General features: G+C 46.4%; 2 protein-coding genes across 2 annotated transcripts in view; both read left to right on the top strand.

The window, feature by feature from the left end:
- The first annotated feature begins 762 nt into the window (after positions 1 to 762).
- On the top strand, positions 763 to 2,602 carry LOC140204007 (uncharacterized). The gene has a single exon (XM_072270230.1). It carries the CDS (start codon positions 799 to 801, stop codon positions 1,972 to 1,974), a length of 1,176 nt encoding a protein of 391 aa, XP_072126331.1. The 5' UTR covers positions 763 to 798; the 3' UTR covers positions 1,975 to 2,602.
- Positions 2,603 to 16,250: 13,648 nt separating this feature from the next.
- Positions 16,251 to 16,845, top strand: part of LOC140204034 (uncharacterized) — a 35,290-nt gene continuing 34,695 nt past the window's right edge. Inside the window, exon 1 of the mRNA XM_072270284.1 lies at positions 16,251 to 16,336. The gene's annotated coding sequence lies outside the window, so the exon portion shown is untranslated. The remainder of the gene's footprint in view (positions 16,337 to 16,845) is intronic.

Raw genomic sequence — 16,845 nt, 5'->3', positions numbered from 1 at the left:
ATCATCGGCCTGTGAACGTGGAAGGAGAGATGCTGGTTTGTTTCACTTCAGACCCCAGGCAGTGAGGGCTGTTGCAGGGCACCGACCGTGACACATTGGGGAGACAATGTCCTCAGCGACGATAGAGAATCTGCTGACGTGAGGTCGGGAACCAGTTGCAGAGAAGCCGTGTAACTTCTTCCAGTCTGTGAAGGAGCGGGCAGTGATCACTCCAGTGCAGATTGGGAAAGGAACACCCACTGCAACGAGAGACCGTGTGTGTCACGCTGGGGGAGGTGAGCTCACCTGATCTGTGACTGGGAACGTGTTCACCACATCCTTGTTTCTGCACCAGGAAACATTCCTTCTTTTGACTGAGATAAACTTGATCCATTTCCCTGAGAGTATTCCCATGTTCTTTCCACCTGTTTCCATTTGAGGAAAGTAATTAATTTGGCCATCTTTTTACTGACTGATCACTGAGGTCCCGGGGAAACATTGTTGCCCTGCTTCAGGTGCATGAAGGAACTCACTCGGAGGCACCGGCACATTCACACCGGGAAAAGCTTCTCTGCATGCAGGAAAGGATTCACTTGCCCCATCCCCCTTGGTGATACACTAGTGAGTGCCACAGTGGGGAGCAGCCGTTCATCTGCTGCTAGTGGGACAAGCAGTTCATTCGGTTGTCCAGCCTACTGATACAACCAGCAGGGAGAGACTGTTCGCTTATCGAAGTGCGGAAAGGGATTCACTCAGTCGTCCGGACTGCTGATAGACCAGCAAATTCACGCTCGGAAGAGACTGTTCACCTGCTCTTGGATGTGGGAAGGGATTCACCCGAAATCCAGCCTACTGCCTCACCAGCGGGTTCACACCGGGGAGAGGCAGTTCACCTGCTCTGAGTGCAGGAAGCAGCTCACTTGTTCATACAGCCTTCAGATGCACCAACAAACTCACAGCGGAGAGAAGCCCTTCACCTGCCCTGAGTGCGGGAAGGGCTTCACTCGAACGTATGACCTTCTGACGCACCAACGAATTCACACTGGGGAGAGGCCATACATCTGCTCCGAGTGCGGGAAGGGATTCACTCAGTCGTCTGTCCTGGTGAGGCACCAGCAAACTCACACTGGGGAGAGGCCGTTCACCTGCTCCGAGTGTGGGAAGGGATTCGCGCAGTCGTACAACTTACTGATACACCAGCAAATTCACACTCGGAACAGACTGTTCACTTGCTCCAAGTGTGGGAAGGGGTTCACCCAGTCGTCCAACCTGCTGGCTCACCAGCTGGTTCACACCAGGGAGAGTTCCTTCAACTGCTCTGAGTGTGGGAAAAAATTTACTTATTTGTCCAAGTTGCTGGCTCACCAGCTGGTTCACACCGGGGAGAGTTCCTTCAACTGCTCTGAGTGTGGGAAGGGGTTCACCCAATTGTCCAAGTTGCTGGCTCACCAGCGGGTGCACATTGCGGAGAGGTCTTTCAACTGCTCCGAGTGCGGGAAGGGGTTCATTCGGCCGTCTGAGCTCCTGAGGCACCAGCGAATTCACACCGGGGAGAGACCATTCCCCTGCTCCGAGTGCGGGAAGGGGTTTACTCGGTCGTACAATCTTAAGGCACACCAACGAACTCACACCGGGGAGAGGCCTTCCACCTGCTCCGAGTGCGGGAAGGGATTCTCTCAGTCACATGACCTCCTGCTGCACCAACAAATTCACACTGTGGAGAGGCCATTCACCTGCTCTGAGTGTGGGAAGGGGTTCACTCAGTCATACAACCTACTGATACACCAGCAAATTCACACCGGCGAGAGGCCGTTCACCTGCTCTGAGTGTGGGAAGGGGTTCACTCAGTCATACAGTCTACTGATACACCAGCAAATTCACACTCGGAAGAGACTGTTCACCTGCTCCGAGTGTGGGAAGGAATTCACCCAGTCATCAAAGCTGCTGGCTCACCAGCGGGATCACAGCGGGGGGAGTTCTTTCAACTACTCCTAGTGTGAGAGGGGGTTTTTCCAGTCATCCAGATCACTGGCTCAGCAGGCTGTTCACTCCGCGGAGAGGCCTTGTATCTGCTCTGAGTGCGGGAAGGGATTTATACGGTCGCATAGCATATGAGAGCTTAAATATGCAGTACTTACGTGAGGCATTTAAACAGGGCAGCTCTGAGACAGCGGTGAGTTCACAAGTGACTGCAGGAACTGATTCTGCAGTTGTTGCTGCTGTTGATCACACCCAGGTTTGGACCCTGGTTATGGGGCACATTTGGGTTGTTTCCCCCTCGAACTGCAGGTTATACCCTCTGGAGCATAGTAGGTTGGGGATTTATAAAGTGGTGAAGGGCATTGGTATGGTGGATAATCACAGAGGTTTATCAGGGTAGGGGAGTGTCAAGCTGGAAGAGGGGACCAAACGTAGTGTATCTAAATTGAGTGGAGAAGCAAATTGTGCAGACGATATGGAGAGTCTGCAGAGAGATATAGATAGGTTAAGTGAATGGCAAGGGTCTGGCAGATGGAGTACAATGTTGGTAAGTGCAAGGTCATCCACTTTGGTAGGAAAAATGAAAGATCAGATTATTATTTCAATGGTAAAATATTGCAGCATGCTGCTGTGCTGAGGGACTTGGGAGTGCTTGTGCATGAATCACAAAAGGTTGGTTTGCAGGTGCAGCAGGCTATCAAGAGGCAAATGGAATAATGATCTTCATTGCTAGAGGGATTAAATTCAAGAGCAGGGAGGTCATGCTGCAACTATACAGGGTACTGGTGAGACCGCTCCTGGAGTACTGCATGCAGTTCTGGTCTCCATACTTGAAGGTTAAACTGGCTTTGGAGGCAATGCAGAGGAGGTTCACCAGGTTGATTCCAGAGAAGAGGGAGTTAGACTATGAGGAGAGATTGAGTCACCTGGGACTGTGCTGGAATTCAGAAGAATGAGAGCAAATCTTATAGAAACATATAAAATATTAAAGGGATAGATAAGTTAGAGGCAGGAAAGTTGTTTCCACTGATAGGTGAGACTAGAACTAGGGGACATAGCCTCAAGATTCAGGGAGTAGATTTAGGACAGAGATGAGGAGGAACTGCTTTTCCCAGAGAGTGGTGAATCTGTGGAATTCTCTGCCCAATGAAGCAGTGGAGGCTGCCTCAGTAAATATATTTATGACGAGGTTGGATAGATTATTTGCATAGTAGGGAATTTAGGGTTGTGGGGAAAAGGCAGGTTTGTGGAGTTGAGTCCATGGTCAGATCAGCCATGTTCTTATTGAGTGGCGGAGCAGGGGCAATGGGCCAGATGGCCGACTCCTGCTCCTGCTCCTAATTCATAGGTTGTTATGTTAGAGGACATTGGTTTCAGGTGAGAGAGAGAAAGATTGAAATGGCTCATTGGGGGCAAGTTTTTCACACAGAGGGTGGTGGGTGGGTGGCTCACAATGCTAGAGGGAGTGGTAGAGGCAGCTACAATTACAGTGTCTGAAAATCATTTGGACAGGAAAGGTCCAGAGGGATGTCGGCCAGATGCTGGTCAATGGATGAGTTCAGGTCACAACTAGTCAGTCTGAGGCAGTTGGGCTGAAGGACTTGTTTCCATGCCTTTCACCTCAGACTCTGTCTTGTCTTCACACAACCCACTGGTATGGACATTGAGGTGGGGTGGGGCATCACCCTGATGTCACTGAGGTGCACTGTTCCCCCCTCCCACCCATCTTGACCTTGACCCCTCAGGATTGTCACATACCAGCTGCCCTCAGTGCTCGGGCTCATTGTGTTTTCTCCCAATCCCTGCCCCTTGCTGTGACCCCCCCTTCCCCACACTACCCTGCAGTGGGGTCACTCACAGCAAAGGATGGTGTTGGGGGGGGGGGGGGGATTATTCACGGCTCAGGAACATGAATATCTATACCAATATTCTACATATCTGTTCCTCCAGCTCCTGCTGACATTTCGAAGGATGATATAACATCATTATGGTAATTGCTCTTTGTTTTATACCTGAGGTCTACCTGAGTGTCCTTGCTGAATGAGCCCTTTCCATAACAGTCTCCATAATCATGCCTACTGGTCCATAGTTCCTGGGGTTCTCAGTCTTCGTAAATAAAGGTACAACATTAGCCATCCTCCTATCTTCCTGCACCTCACCCATCACTACTGATGCTAATATCTCAGCCAAGGCTCTCACAAATTCTTTTCCAGTTTCCTACTGTGTGCTTGGATACATCTGACCATGTCCTGGACATTTACCTACCTCAACAGACGATGACACCCAGCATCTCCTCTGGTGTAATGCGCACTATCCCCAAGATGCCCCTTCACCTTCCCTAGTCCTGAAGTCTTCACAGCGTTCTTCATGGTCAAAGCAGTGGAGAAATATTCAGTGAGGAACACACCCATCTCCTGTGGCTCCACACAAAGTTGTCCTCTTTGGTGTTGGAGGGGCCCTATTTGCTTAGGGTCTTGGCCCAAAACATGGACTATTTATTCCTCTCCATGGATGCTGCCTGACCTGCTGAGTTCCTCCTGCATTTTATGCGTCTCTCTCTAAATACTCGTTTCCACTCATTGGATTTTCCATAATCTTCTATGCTAAAGCTGTCTCGGTGCCTGCATTTTGCCCTTCTGATTCCACCGTGAGTCCCCTCCTGCGTCCCCTATAGTCCTCCAGGGATTCACTTGATCCCAGCTGCCTGTGAGATGTAAGATGGCGCTGCTGGAGGTAGTTAACAAAACAAGAAATACTTTTTTAACAACACTTTTTCTGTAAAAATAATGGTAAATGATCACTGCAAATGCAGAGGCAAGTGAGGGTAAGGCTGAGACGACGGTCGAGAGTTGAGGTGAGCAGATGCGATGCAAGGTGGAGGCGTATATGAAGTGAAGTTGTAGTGAGCGCAGCGGAGGCGAGGTCCATTCAGCTAAACCGAAAGTGCGGTTTGATCGATCTAAGGTTGGGTCTGGGCCAAAACATGGCGGCAGAATCCAGGCCCAGAGTGTATCAATGCCACAGGGCCTGTGTCTTGGGCCGAGGAACGACCTGATGTTTGGATGACTTAAACGCCGAGCCAGGTGGATTGAAAAAGCAGGGTGTCGGGACCAGAGGTGAGGTTCTGCTCGCTGCCTCACGGTGTTTACTCGGCTCTTCACTGAACTGATCCTGGGGCTGTGGCCTGCTACAGACTTTGTATCTGTGGGCTCCATGCTCATTCTGCTATGTGCTGAACTGGGGCTGAAGCTGTGGGCCTGCTTCGGGCTTCGTGTCTGAGGACTCACTTTCCTTCTGAACACTACTTGCTTGCTTTTGTTCTTTGGGATTTGTTCCCCCCCCCCCCTTGCACATTGGTGTTTGTTGGTCTTTTTTATGGGTTCTTTTGGGTTTCTTATTTTGTGGCTGCCTGTAAGGAGATGAATTTTGAGGTTGTATAATGTATACATAGTTTGATTATAGATGTACTTTCAGCTTTGAACTGCACTTGATGCATGCCTCCTTTCTCCTGACTACAGCTTCGATGTTCCTTGTCATGTTTGTAACACACACAAAATGCTGGAGTTCAGCAGTCAGACACCACATATGGGGGGGGCGGGGGGCGGGGGGAATAAACAGGTGATGTTCCAGATCGAGACATTCATCTGGTTGAGAGAGCAAAGGGGAAGAAGCCAGAAAAATGGATTGGGGGGGAAGGGGGTCTACCAGCTGGCAGGTGATAGGTGGAGCCAGGTGAGGGGGAAGATGGGTGAGCGGCGGATGGCAGATGAAGTGAGAAGGTGGGAGGTGATATGTGGAAAACATAACGGGCTGAAGGAGGAATCGGATAGGAGAGCATAGAGGAACATGGGAGAAAGGGAAGAAGGGGCACAAGAGGAAGGTGATGGGCAGGTGAGGAGAAGGGTTAAGAGAAGATCCAGAATGGCAAATGGAAAAAAGGAAAGGGAGGGTGGAGAAATTACTGGAGGTTAGGGAATTAATGTTCATGCCATCAGTTTGGAAGTCATTCAGATGAGGTGTTGCTCCTGCAACCAGAGAGTGGCCTCGTCCATAGGAGCTCAGAAAACCTACAGCACAATACAGGCCCTTCGGCCCACAAAGCTGTGCCGAACATGTCCCTACCTTAGAACTACATAGGCTTTACCCATAGCCCTCTATTTTTCTAAACTCCATGTAGCCATCCAGGAGTCTCTTAAATGACCCTATTGTTTCCGCCTCCACCAATGCTGCCGGCAGCCCATTCCACACACTCACCACTCTCTGCATAAAAAAATTTACCCCTGACATCTCCTCTGTACCTACTTCCAAGCACCTTAAAACTGTGCCCTCTCGTGCTAGCCATTTCAGCCCTGCGGAAAAGCCTCTGACTATCCACACGATCAATGCCTCTCATTATCTTGTACACCTCTATCAAGTCACCTCTCATCCTCCGTCGCTCCAAGGAGAAAAGGCCGAGTTCACTCAACCTATTCTCATAAGGTAATTCTACTGCCACTTCTCAGCCCAGTTTTGCATCCTATCAAGGTCCCGTTGTAACCAGTGACAGCCCTCTACACTATCCAAAACACCTCGAACCTTTGTGCTAACCTATCCCTCCACTTCCTCATCCAGGTCATTTATAAAAATTACAAAGACCAGGGGTCCCATAACAGATCTCTGAGGCACAACACTGGTCACAGGCCTCCAAGCAGAATATGACCCATCTACAACCACTCTTTGCCTTCTGTGGGCAAGCCAGTTCTGGATCCACAAAGCAATGTCCCATTGGATCCCATGCCTCCTTATTTTCTCAATAAGCCTTGCATGGGGTACCTTATCAAATACCTTGCTAAAATCCATATACACTACATCCTACAGCTCTACCTTCATCAATGTGTTGTCACATCCTCAAAAAATTCAATCAGGGTCATAAGGCACGACCTGCCTTTGACAAAGCCATGCTGACTATTCCTAATCTTATTATGCTTCTCCAAATGTTCATAAATCCTGCCTCTCAGGATCTTCTCCAACTTACCAACCACTGAATTAAGACTCACTGGCCTATAATTTCCTGGGCTATCCCTATTCCCTTTCTTGAATAAGGGAACAACATCCGCAACCTTCCACTCCTCCAGAACCTCTCTCGTCCTCATTGATAATGCAAAGATCATTGCCAGAGGCTCAGCAATCTCCTCCCTCGCTTCCCACAGTAGCCTGGGGTACATCCAGTCTGGTCCCAGTGACTTATCCAACTTGATGCTTTCCAAAAGCTCCAGCACATCCTCTTTCTTAATACCTACATTCTCAAGCTTTTCAGTCTGCTGTAAATCATCCCTACAATTGCCAAGATCCTTTTCCATAGTGAATACTGAAGCAAAGTATTCATTAAGTACCTCCGCTATCTCCTCCAGTTCCATATATATTTTTCCATTGTCACACTTGATTGGTCCTATTCTCTAACTTCTTATCCTCTTGCTCTTCACATACTTGTAGAATGCCTTGGGGTTTTTCTTAATCCTGTCTGCCAAGGCCTTCTCTTTGGCCCCTTCTGGCTCTCCTAATTTCATTCTTAAGCCCCTTCCTGCTAACCTGATAATTTCTATCATTACCTAGTTTTTTGAATCTTTCGTAAGCTCTTCTTCTTGACTCGATTTACAACAGCCTTTGTGCACCACGGTTCCTGTACCCTACCATCCTTTCCTTGTCTCATTGGAATGTACCTACTCAGAACCCCACACAAATATCCCCTGAACATTTGCCACATTTCTTCTGGACATTTCCCTAAGGACATATGTTTCCAATTTATGCTTCCAAGTTCCTGCCTGATAGCCTCATAGTTCCCCTTACTCCAATTAAACGTTTCCCTAACTTGTCTGTTCCTATCCCTCTCCAATGCTATGGTAAAGGAGATATAATTGTGATCAGTATCTCCAAAATGCTCTCCCACTGAGAGACCTGACACCTGACCAGGTTCATTTCCCAATACCAGATCAAGTACAGCCTCTCCTCTTGTAGGCTTATCTACATATTGTGTCAAGAAACCTTCCTGAACACACCTAACAAACTCCACCCCGTCTAAACCCCTCACTTAGGGAGATGCCAATCAATATTTGGAAAATTAAAATCTCCCACCACAACAACCTTGTTATTATTACTCCTTTCCAGAATCTGTCTCCCTATCTGCTCCTCGATGTTCTGTCACTATTGGATGGTCTATAAAAACACCCAGTACAGTTATTGACCCCCTTCCTATTCCTAACTTCCACCCACAGAGACTCTGTAGACAACCCCTCCATCGTAGTTCTCTTCTCCTGCCAGCCTTGCCTTCACTTTAACAGAAACTTGCAAACAAAGAACTTTCAATTAAAAGCCTCAATCTTTTACCAGACACCCCCCCCCCTCTCTACAAACAATCTATCCCAATCAGCTTTTGCAAGTTGTTGTTTAATCTGAGTGTAGGGTGGCGTGGTAGCATAGCAGTCAGAGTAGCGCTATTACAGTGCCATTGACCCAGGTTCAATTCCCACCACTGTCAGTAAGGAGTCTGTATGTCCGTGTGGGTTTCCTCCTGGTGCTCTGCTTCCCACCCACATTCCAACGAGTTATGGGTTAGTAGGTTGATTATGTCACATGGGTAATTGGGCGGTGCGGGCTTATTGGCCCAGAAGGTGCTGTATCTCTAAATAAACATAAAAATAGTATTTTCCAACATTTTGTGTTGTCATTTCACAATCCCTGTACCTGGAATATAATTTTGTTGTCATTTCCTAAATCTTTTACAAGTGTACAAGTGACCCATCATTAATTCCCATTTGTGGATAAATTCCATAATCGTACTACGTGGGAATGATCCACCATCCTGCTCTGGAAAGGCCTGCTTATTTGTACAAGATAAGGCTTAGATATAGTGAGTGGGAAGAGGATGTCCGAATCAGAATCAGGTTTATAATCACCACCATGTGTTGTGAGATTTGTTAACTTAGCAGCAGCAGTTCAGTGCACTATATAATATAGAAGAAAAAATAATAATAAATAAGTAAATCAATTGTCTCCTATTGTGGGGAGTCAAGGACCAGAGGGCACAGCCTCAGAATAAAAGGACATCCATTTAGAACAGAGATTAGGAATTATTTAGCCAGCAGGTGGTGAATCTGCAGAATTCATTACCACAGACGGCTGTGGAGGCCAAACTGGACTCTCTGACGATGGTGTCTGAAAAGAGGATGCTGTCCAAGTTGCATGCCATCTTGGACAATGTCTCCCATCCACTACGTAATGTACTGGTTGGGCATAGGAGTACATTCAGCCAGAGACTCATTCCACCGAGAGGTGCCACACAGAGCGTCATAGGAAGTCATTCCTGCCTGTGGCCATCAAACTTTACAACTCCTCCCTTGGAGGGTCAGACACCCTGAGCCAATAGGCTGGTCCTGGACTTATTTCCTGGCATAAATTACATATTACTATTTAACTATTTATGGTTTTATTACTACTTAATTAATTATGGTGCAACTGTAACGAAAACCAATTTCCCCCGGGATCAATAAAGTATGACTATGACAAATCATGGGGTATATTTAAAGTGCAGATTGATAGGTTGTTCATTATTAAGGATGTCAAAAGTTTTAGGGAGAAGGCAGGAGAATGCGGTTGAGAGGGATAATAAATCGGCCATGATTGAATGGCAGAGCAGACTCGATGGGCTGAATGGCCTAATTCTGTGCCTATGTAAAATGGTATTAAAACTCACATTACTACGACAGATTCTGTCTATCAATGAAAACCGATGATACATTAAATTGAGTCTAACACACGAATTAATTAGACAAAACTCCATGCTCAAGATCAAGGATTTATTGGGCACTGGTAAGGGACATTAAAAATCATCCCAGTAACAGGAGCTGTAAACATCAGGAGGACGCCAGGCTGGGATAGTGTCCCCAGTCCAATTCTGGACATAATTCTCAGGAACAATTACTGTGGAATCCAGCTCCTACAGTCACTTGCGGACCCACTGGTGATTCCACAGACTGGCTGACTGAGCGAGTCCCTCCTCCTACTTGGGGTTGGTGAACACCATTCTCTCCAGTATGAATGTACTGGTGTGACATAATCCTCAATGACTGAGTGAAGCCCTTCCCATTGTGAAGGGGAAGGTCTCTTCATATGCATTCACTGGTGAAATTAAAATGGAGGGCGATTTAGCTGTGTTATGCACAAGACAACAAATACAGAGGGATAAATAAACATCGTAAGAAAAGTTGGAACGGCTTCGAAGAAACCAGGAAGAAAAAAAAATGGGAGAGCTTTGGAGAAATGAAAAGCAGTGGAGGAGAAAGCTGAAGGAGCTGAAGTTGCAGGAAAAAATTTTCAGCAAAGATGGCCATAATTAAGGTGTTGTGGGTGCTCAATGTGCTCCAGCAGGACAGTTCTGCGGTGGGAGTTCCTGTGCTGACATGGAACAGAGGAAAACCAGCATACTCAATGTCAACGTGGATACATTTGAGGAACAAATGTCTGTGAGTCACGAGTTTGAACCCCAAGGGGTAGCTCAGGGTGTTCATTCTCAGCCTGTACTGAGGAGGCTCTCTGAACCTACGCCATATCCAATAGTACAAGGTGCTGCTGAGGACATTGAGTTACAGTACGATGACACTTGTGTTTCAGGTGATTAAGGTCTGAATGCCATGCTGGAGGACGTAAGGAAATGGAAGGAAAGTGAAGCAACAACAATGCATCACATCTCTGACTTAAAAAGATTCAAATCTTCGATGGTGACTCATTGCAGTTTCATTCATTTATGAGGCTTTCAAAAACAGCAATAAAGGCAAGACTGATCATTATGGTGACCACATCTATTGTCTCAAACAGTTCACTGGAGGTTACCCTAGACGGCTTGTTAAAAGTCGCCAGCCGGCCGGCCCAGAGCAAGAATATCTAAGGGCTCAAGCTTTACTACCAGAGCATTTTGGTGATGAGCACAAAATTGCTGTGGCCGACATGGAAAGGGCTCTTTCTTGGCCACATGTCAAATAAGAAGACACGAAAGTTCTTCAAGATTATAGTCTTTTTCTTTTTGAGGTTGTTGCAATGCCATGAAAGGTGTGCAGGACATGTGTGAGTTTGCAAACTTGAGGATTTTGTAAGTTAATTGCCCAATAAACTTTGGGCCAAAATGGAGATCGGCAGTCTACAAACTGCAAGAAAGGCACGACCGTAAGGTTACTTTCATTGACCTTGTTGATTTTATTGAAAGGCAAGTAAAGATTGCTACACACCCAGTGTTTGGGGAAAAAATACAATGCTACAACACCGACAGTAACTAAAGGTGTGAACAAAACTGGATCACAAATTCATTCTCAAGCTAAAGGAACTACCACTGCTGTGGAAAGTGAAGCTACAACTGAGCCCAGAACTGATGAAAAGGGTGCAAATTGGAAACAAGCTGTGAATGAAGCAAACGTGGCAGGGAGTACTGACCTGGTATCTAATGGCCTTATGGGGACTGGTGATCATGAATGTAAACTTCCTATAATTCCAGTTCGGGTGAAGTTTATGACAAGACAATGGTTACGTATGCTTTCCTAGATGAAGGAAGTGCAGCAGTGATCTGCACAGTGGGATTCATGATCATCCCAACCACACAGGATAAAGGACATGCATTCTCTTATACTGTGGGTCAAGAGAAGCTTATGAGTAGTTACATCTTTTCAGGATTGGAAGTTGCTGGCTTGGATAGTGAAAACTATTGTGACCTGTCTAACATCCCTCTGTAGGATCATATGCCTGTCTGCAAAGGGCACTTGCCTCGTCAGAGGTATCTTCAGGAATGGTCTCACCTGAAGCATTGTCATTTGCCGGAGCTTGAGTCAGAAATTGAGCTGGAGATAGCGGGGAATGTACCCAAGACATTGGAGCCATTGCAAGGGCTTCACAGCGTTAATGATGGACCCTATGCAATCAGAACAATGGTATATTGGACTGTTAATGCAGGGGTCCCCAACCTATTTTGCACTGCGGACCGGTTTAATATTGACAATATTCTTGCAGACCGGCCGACCGGGGCGGGGGGGCGGTGGGGCGGTGGTAGGGTTGCCAACGAACAAGAGTAGCAGTCAAATGCGTTGTTTATCCAAAAGACTACAATAACCATGAAGCCTTGCGCGGGCACCAATGTGCATGCGCGTCGTGACCTGCCGATTACTCCTCCCCCCCCCCCCGCAAGCAAATCCTTTTTGGCGATTCTGTTCGTGGGGGTGGGTGTTAATCACAACCGGAATATAGGTTATAAGTGAGTAATACACTCAATTTTGTTTCTAAAAGGGTTTATCTAACGAATTTAATATTAAACACAGCGCATATTTTCCTCGCATGGATATAATGATAAGTCAATTATCAGGGGAGCTTGAAGTGTTGAACGAACTTCCAGTAGAAGTGGTAGAGGCAGGTTCGATATGATCATTTAAAGAAAAACTGGATAGGTATATGGACAGGAAAGGAATGGAGGGTTATGGGCTGAGTGCAGGTCGGCGGGACTAGGTGAAAGTATCGTTCGGCACGGACTAGAAGGGCCGAGATGGCCTGTTTCCGTGCTGTAATTGTTATATGGTTATATAGGTCACTTATAAGTCAATAGCATCATAACATTTTAAGTAATGTTTGGATATTAAACGCACAGCACATATTTTCCCCGTATGAATATATAAAATCATTGCAACACACCAATATCGCTGAATCAGCAGGAGCCCTGGGCTTGTTTCCCTGCAACAAGACGGTGCCATCGAGGGGTGATGGGAGACAGCGATACTCGAAGGGGGTTCCTCATGTCCAGTCTATTCTGCAGTTTAGTTTTCGTTGCATTCATTGCAGAAAACTCCGCTTCGCAGAAAAATGTTGGAAATGAGAGCAACGTTTTCAGTGCTTTCGTGGCTATCTCAGGATATTTAGCCTTGACTTTGATCCAAAATGCCGACAGAGATGTTATGTCAAACATACTTTTCAGCCCGTCCTCATTTGCAAGCTCAAGGAGTTGATCTCCTTCCTGCCCTGACACGGATGACGCGCGGGTCATGACCTTGCATGCGTAATGGTTGATCAGTGGCCGTGACAGGGAATGAGGAAAAGTGTAGCTGACCAAATCATATCGTTTCCTCGCGGCCCGGTAGCGAATGCTCTGCGGCCCGGTGGTCGGGGACCGCTGTGTTAATGGACCGTTGAAAGAATACCGTGGTGGTGGAAGAGACTATGCTCAGCCAGAGATGATAATTAATGGGACTTCAGATCTGCACTTGATTGAGCTTTGGCAGCAGTAATTCAAGACAGATTTTCCTGATGCAGTCAAAAGGGGCAACCTGGTTTGTTAGGAGAAGATCACAATCCAGGATCGACTGCTTACCAAAAGAGGACATTTGCATAAATATTGAGATTTCATGTCTCTGTGTTTTGGTAACATGTAGCTGTAATTATTCTAGTCTAATAATTAGGGGGCTGGCATGCAGGAGCCTATCAGTTCTCTATCCGCATCGTATTTTGTGTTGCACGTTTATTACGTTTGTTATGGTAACTAGTCACGTGACAGGGGCGGGGTAAAAGTGAAGCAAATAAGTTACGTCTTCATGCTTTGCTCATTGCAGTTTATCATAGCTGGTGGGTCCAATGGAGGTCGTATCTTTTTCTGACCACTCAATAAAGCTCAATTATATTGGATGTGCCTGTTTAATTGCCTCAAGATTGTATGTTTGCTAATTGCTAATAAAGGTTCGAAAACATACCCATGACCTTTGAAACAACCATTATTGGAGTGAGGGAGCATCATGCATAGAGTCAATAAATCCATAGGGTCACTACCAGCGGCAATTACTTCATTTTGGTTTTGGTTTAGGTTTAGGTTGGCCTCTTTAATGGCTTTTTTAAGTTGCCTCCACAATCTCTTCAGGTAATTCTTCAGAGCGTAGTCCATCTGGTCCAGGTGACTTATCTACCTTCAGACCTTTCAGCTTCCCAAGCCCCTTCTCCCCAGTAATAGCAGCTGCACTTGCTTCTGCCCCCTGTCACTCTCAAACTTCCAGCACACTGCTGGTATCTTTCACAATGGAGACTGACACAAACTTCTATTAAATTCATCTACCATTTCCCTGTCCCCCATTGCTACCTCTCCAGCATCATTTTCCAGTGGTCCGTTATCATCTCTCACCTCTATTTTACTTTTTATATTTCTGATAAAACTTTTTGAATCATCTTTGATGTTATTGACTGGCTTACCTTTATATTTCATCTTTTCCCTCCTCATGGCTTTTCAGTTGCTTTCTGTTGGATTTAAAAATCTTTCCAAACCTGTAACTTCCCTCTGATTTTCACTTGATTACATGGCCTCTCCTTTGCTTATATATTGGCTTTAACTTCCCTTGTCAGCCATGGTTGTATCACCGTGCCTTTAGAATATGTCTTCCTCTTCAGGATGTATCTATCCTGCACCTTCCGAATTGTTCCCAGAAACTCCAGCCATTGCTGCTCTGTCATCATCCCTGTTAGTGTCCTGTTCTTTGGCCTGCTCTTCTCTCATGTCTCTGTAATTCTCTTTACTCCACAATCATACTGATACATTTGATTGTAACTTCTCTTTCACTCAAATTGCAGGGTGAATTTATCCTGTTATGATTACTGCCTCCTAAGGAATATTTTACTTTAAGCCCCTAATCAAATTGGGTGCACAACACCCAATCCAGAAGACCTGATCCCTGCTGGGCTCAATCACAAGCTGCTCTAAAAAGCCATCTTGTAGACATTCTACAAATTCTTTCTCTTGGGATACAAAATCAGCAGCAACCTGACTTTTCCCAATCTACCTACATATTGAAATCCCCCGTGACTGTTGTAACGTTGCCCTCTTGACAAGCCTTCTCTAACTCCCACTGTAATTAGTAGCCCGTATATAACTCCCATCAGAGCTATTTTACTCGTGCTGTTCCTTAAGTCAATCCAGACTTATTCTACATCTTCTGATCCTATGTCACCTCTTTCAAAGGATTTGATTTCATTTCTTACCAACAGAGCCACACCCCTCCCCACTCTGTCTACCTGCCTGTCATTTCGATACAGTGTGTATCCTTGGATGTTAAGCTGCCAGCCATAATCTTCTTTTAGTCACGACTCCGTGATGCCCACAACGTCATGCTTGCCAATCTCTAACTGCCGACAGGATCATCTACTTTATTCTGTATTCTGCATATATTTAAATAAAACACTTTCAGTCCTGTGTCCATCACACACCACGTTACAACTCATCCCACTGACTGCAATTTTGCCCTATCATCTGCCTGTCCTTCCTGCCAGTCTCACTACGCACTGCCTCTGCTTGCATACCAAATGCCCCACCCTCAGCCCGACCACTCCGATTCCCATCCCCTCGCCAAGTTAGTTTAAACGCTCTCCAACTATTCTAACAAACCTGCCGCAAGGGTGTTGCTCCCCTCGCACCTCTCAGCTGCGCGGGACCGCGGCCACGCAGTGACCGAAATGTCCGCGCGCACATAGTCTTTGCTGATGCATAGCCGCAGTTTACAAAAATATATAATGTGCCGCACAGTTTTCAAGCCGTGTAACAATGTCCTGCTCAGAGCACTGATTGGTGTGCGCAGCTGTAAAGAACAAAGAGGAACGTTTATCTTACAGTACAAGCTCCTATCCTGCGCTTTCTCGGTAACTGTACCTTAACAGTATATTCTGCATTTCGTTCTTGATTTTCTCTTTACTGCTTCAATGTAAAATGAATCATGCAGATTGCATGTACAACAAGGTTTTCACTGTACCTGCGAAGATTTAGGGGAAGTATATAACTTGGAGTGGGGGAAATCATGATGCTATCAGGCAGGAACTGGGGAGCATAAACTGGGAACGGGTGGCTTCAGGGGAATGAACAACAGAAACGTGGAACTGTGAATGAGTTCTGGATAGCTTTGTCCCATTGAGGCAGGGAAAGGGTGGTAGGATGAAGGAACGATGGATGACAAGAGATGCGGAACATCTAGTCGAGACAAAGCAAGAAACTTTCTGAAGGTTTAGCACGCAACGATCTGGCAGGGGTCTAGAGAATTAGCCAGGAGTTGAAGAATCGTCTCGGGAGAGCTAGAAGGGGGTATCAGAAGGCCTCGGTGACAATAAAGGTCTCCATGAAGACCATAAAGGAGCGTGGAAACCGTAAAATGGTGACAGGCGCTGTTACACGCAAATTTGCAGCAGCCTCATTACCAGGAATGCAGAACGCATGCGCTTGACGTTAGATGTGACGCCACCAATCATACAGTTCGGTTCAGCCAGAAGTTGGGCAGCGGTTTGGAGCCAAGCGTCGGGCCGGGGATTAACCAATATTAAGGAATCGCCCCAACGAGGGAAAGAACCGGTACGGGCGCCTCAAATATTGCGAGCCTCCGCGGTGATATTAAACCTTCCTTACCCCTGTCTCCCAGCGCCCGCCTTGGGACTGTCCGTCCGGAGTCCCCATTGCTGGCCTGGAATGTACGTGACGGCGTGTGCTTCCGTGCGCGGGATTGTGGGTAACTAGGCGGCCATTTATTTCACAGGCTCGGCGCCGATGCAAACGATTTGTGAGCTGGTGGGGAGGCTTCCAGACCTGCCGAGCTCTCCATACCCAAATCTTAGCACCCAGCGGCTGGAGCCGGAACTTAGACCAGATAAAGAGGAACTGAGTTACACTGATAGTAAATAACGGAAAAGAATCTGATCTAGATAAAATAAGGGAGAATGAATGTAGATTTAGTTTATTTGATTAGCATGTATTTGGGTAAAAGGTCATTTTTCTGTGCTCTATCTCTTTAATCCTAACATAGATTTATGATAAGAAAATGGTGATTTACATCTTTTTAGTTTTGTTGGTGTTGCAACTAGAAT

Source organism: Mobula birostris, chromosome 10 (genome assembly GCF_030028105.1).
Source record: "Mobula birostris isolate sMobBir1 chromosome 10, sMobBir1.hap1, whole genome shotgun sequence".
In the NCBI taxonomy this organism is placed as follows: domain Eukaryota; kingdom Metazoa; phylum Chordata; class Chondrichthyes; order Myliobatiformes; family Myliobatidae; genus Mobula; species Mobula birostris.
Note: the sequence above shows the minus strand (reverse complement) of the source record. Positions and strands in the feature narration are given on the sequence as shown.

What these genes read in the sequence shown, in the direction of transcription:
- LOC140204007 (XM_072270230.1), top strand. Translation starts at nt 799, where the DNA reads ATGTGGGAAGGGATTCACCCGAAATCCAGCCTACTGCCTCACCAGCGG.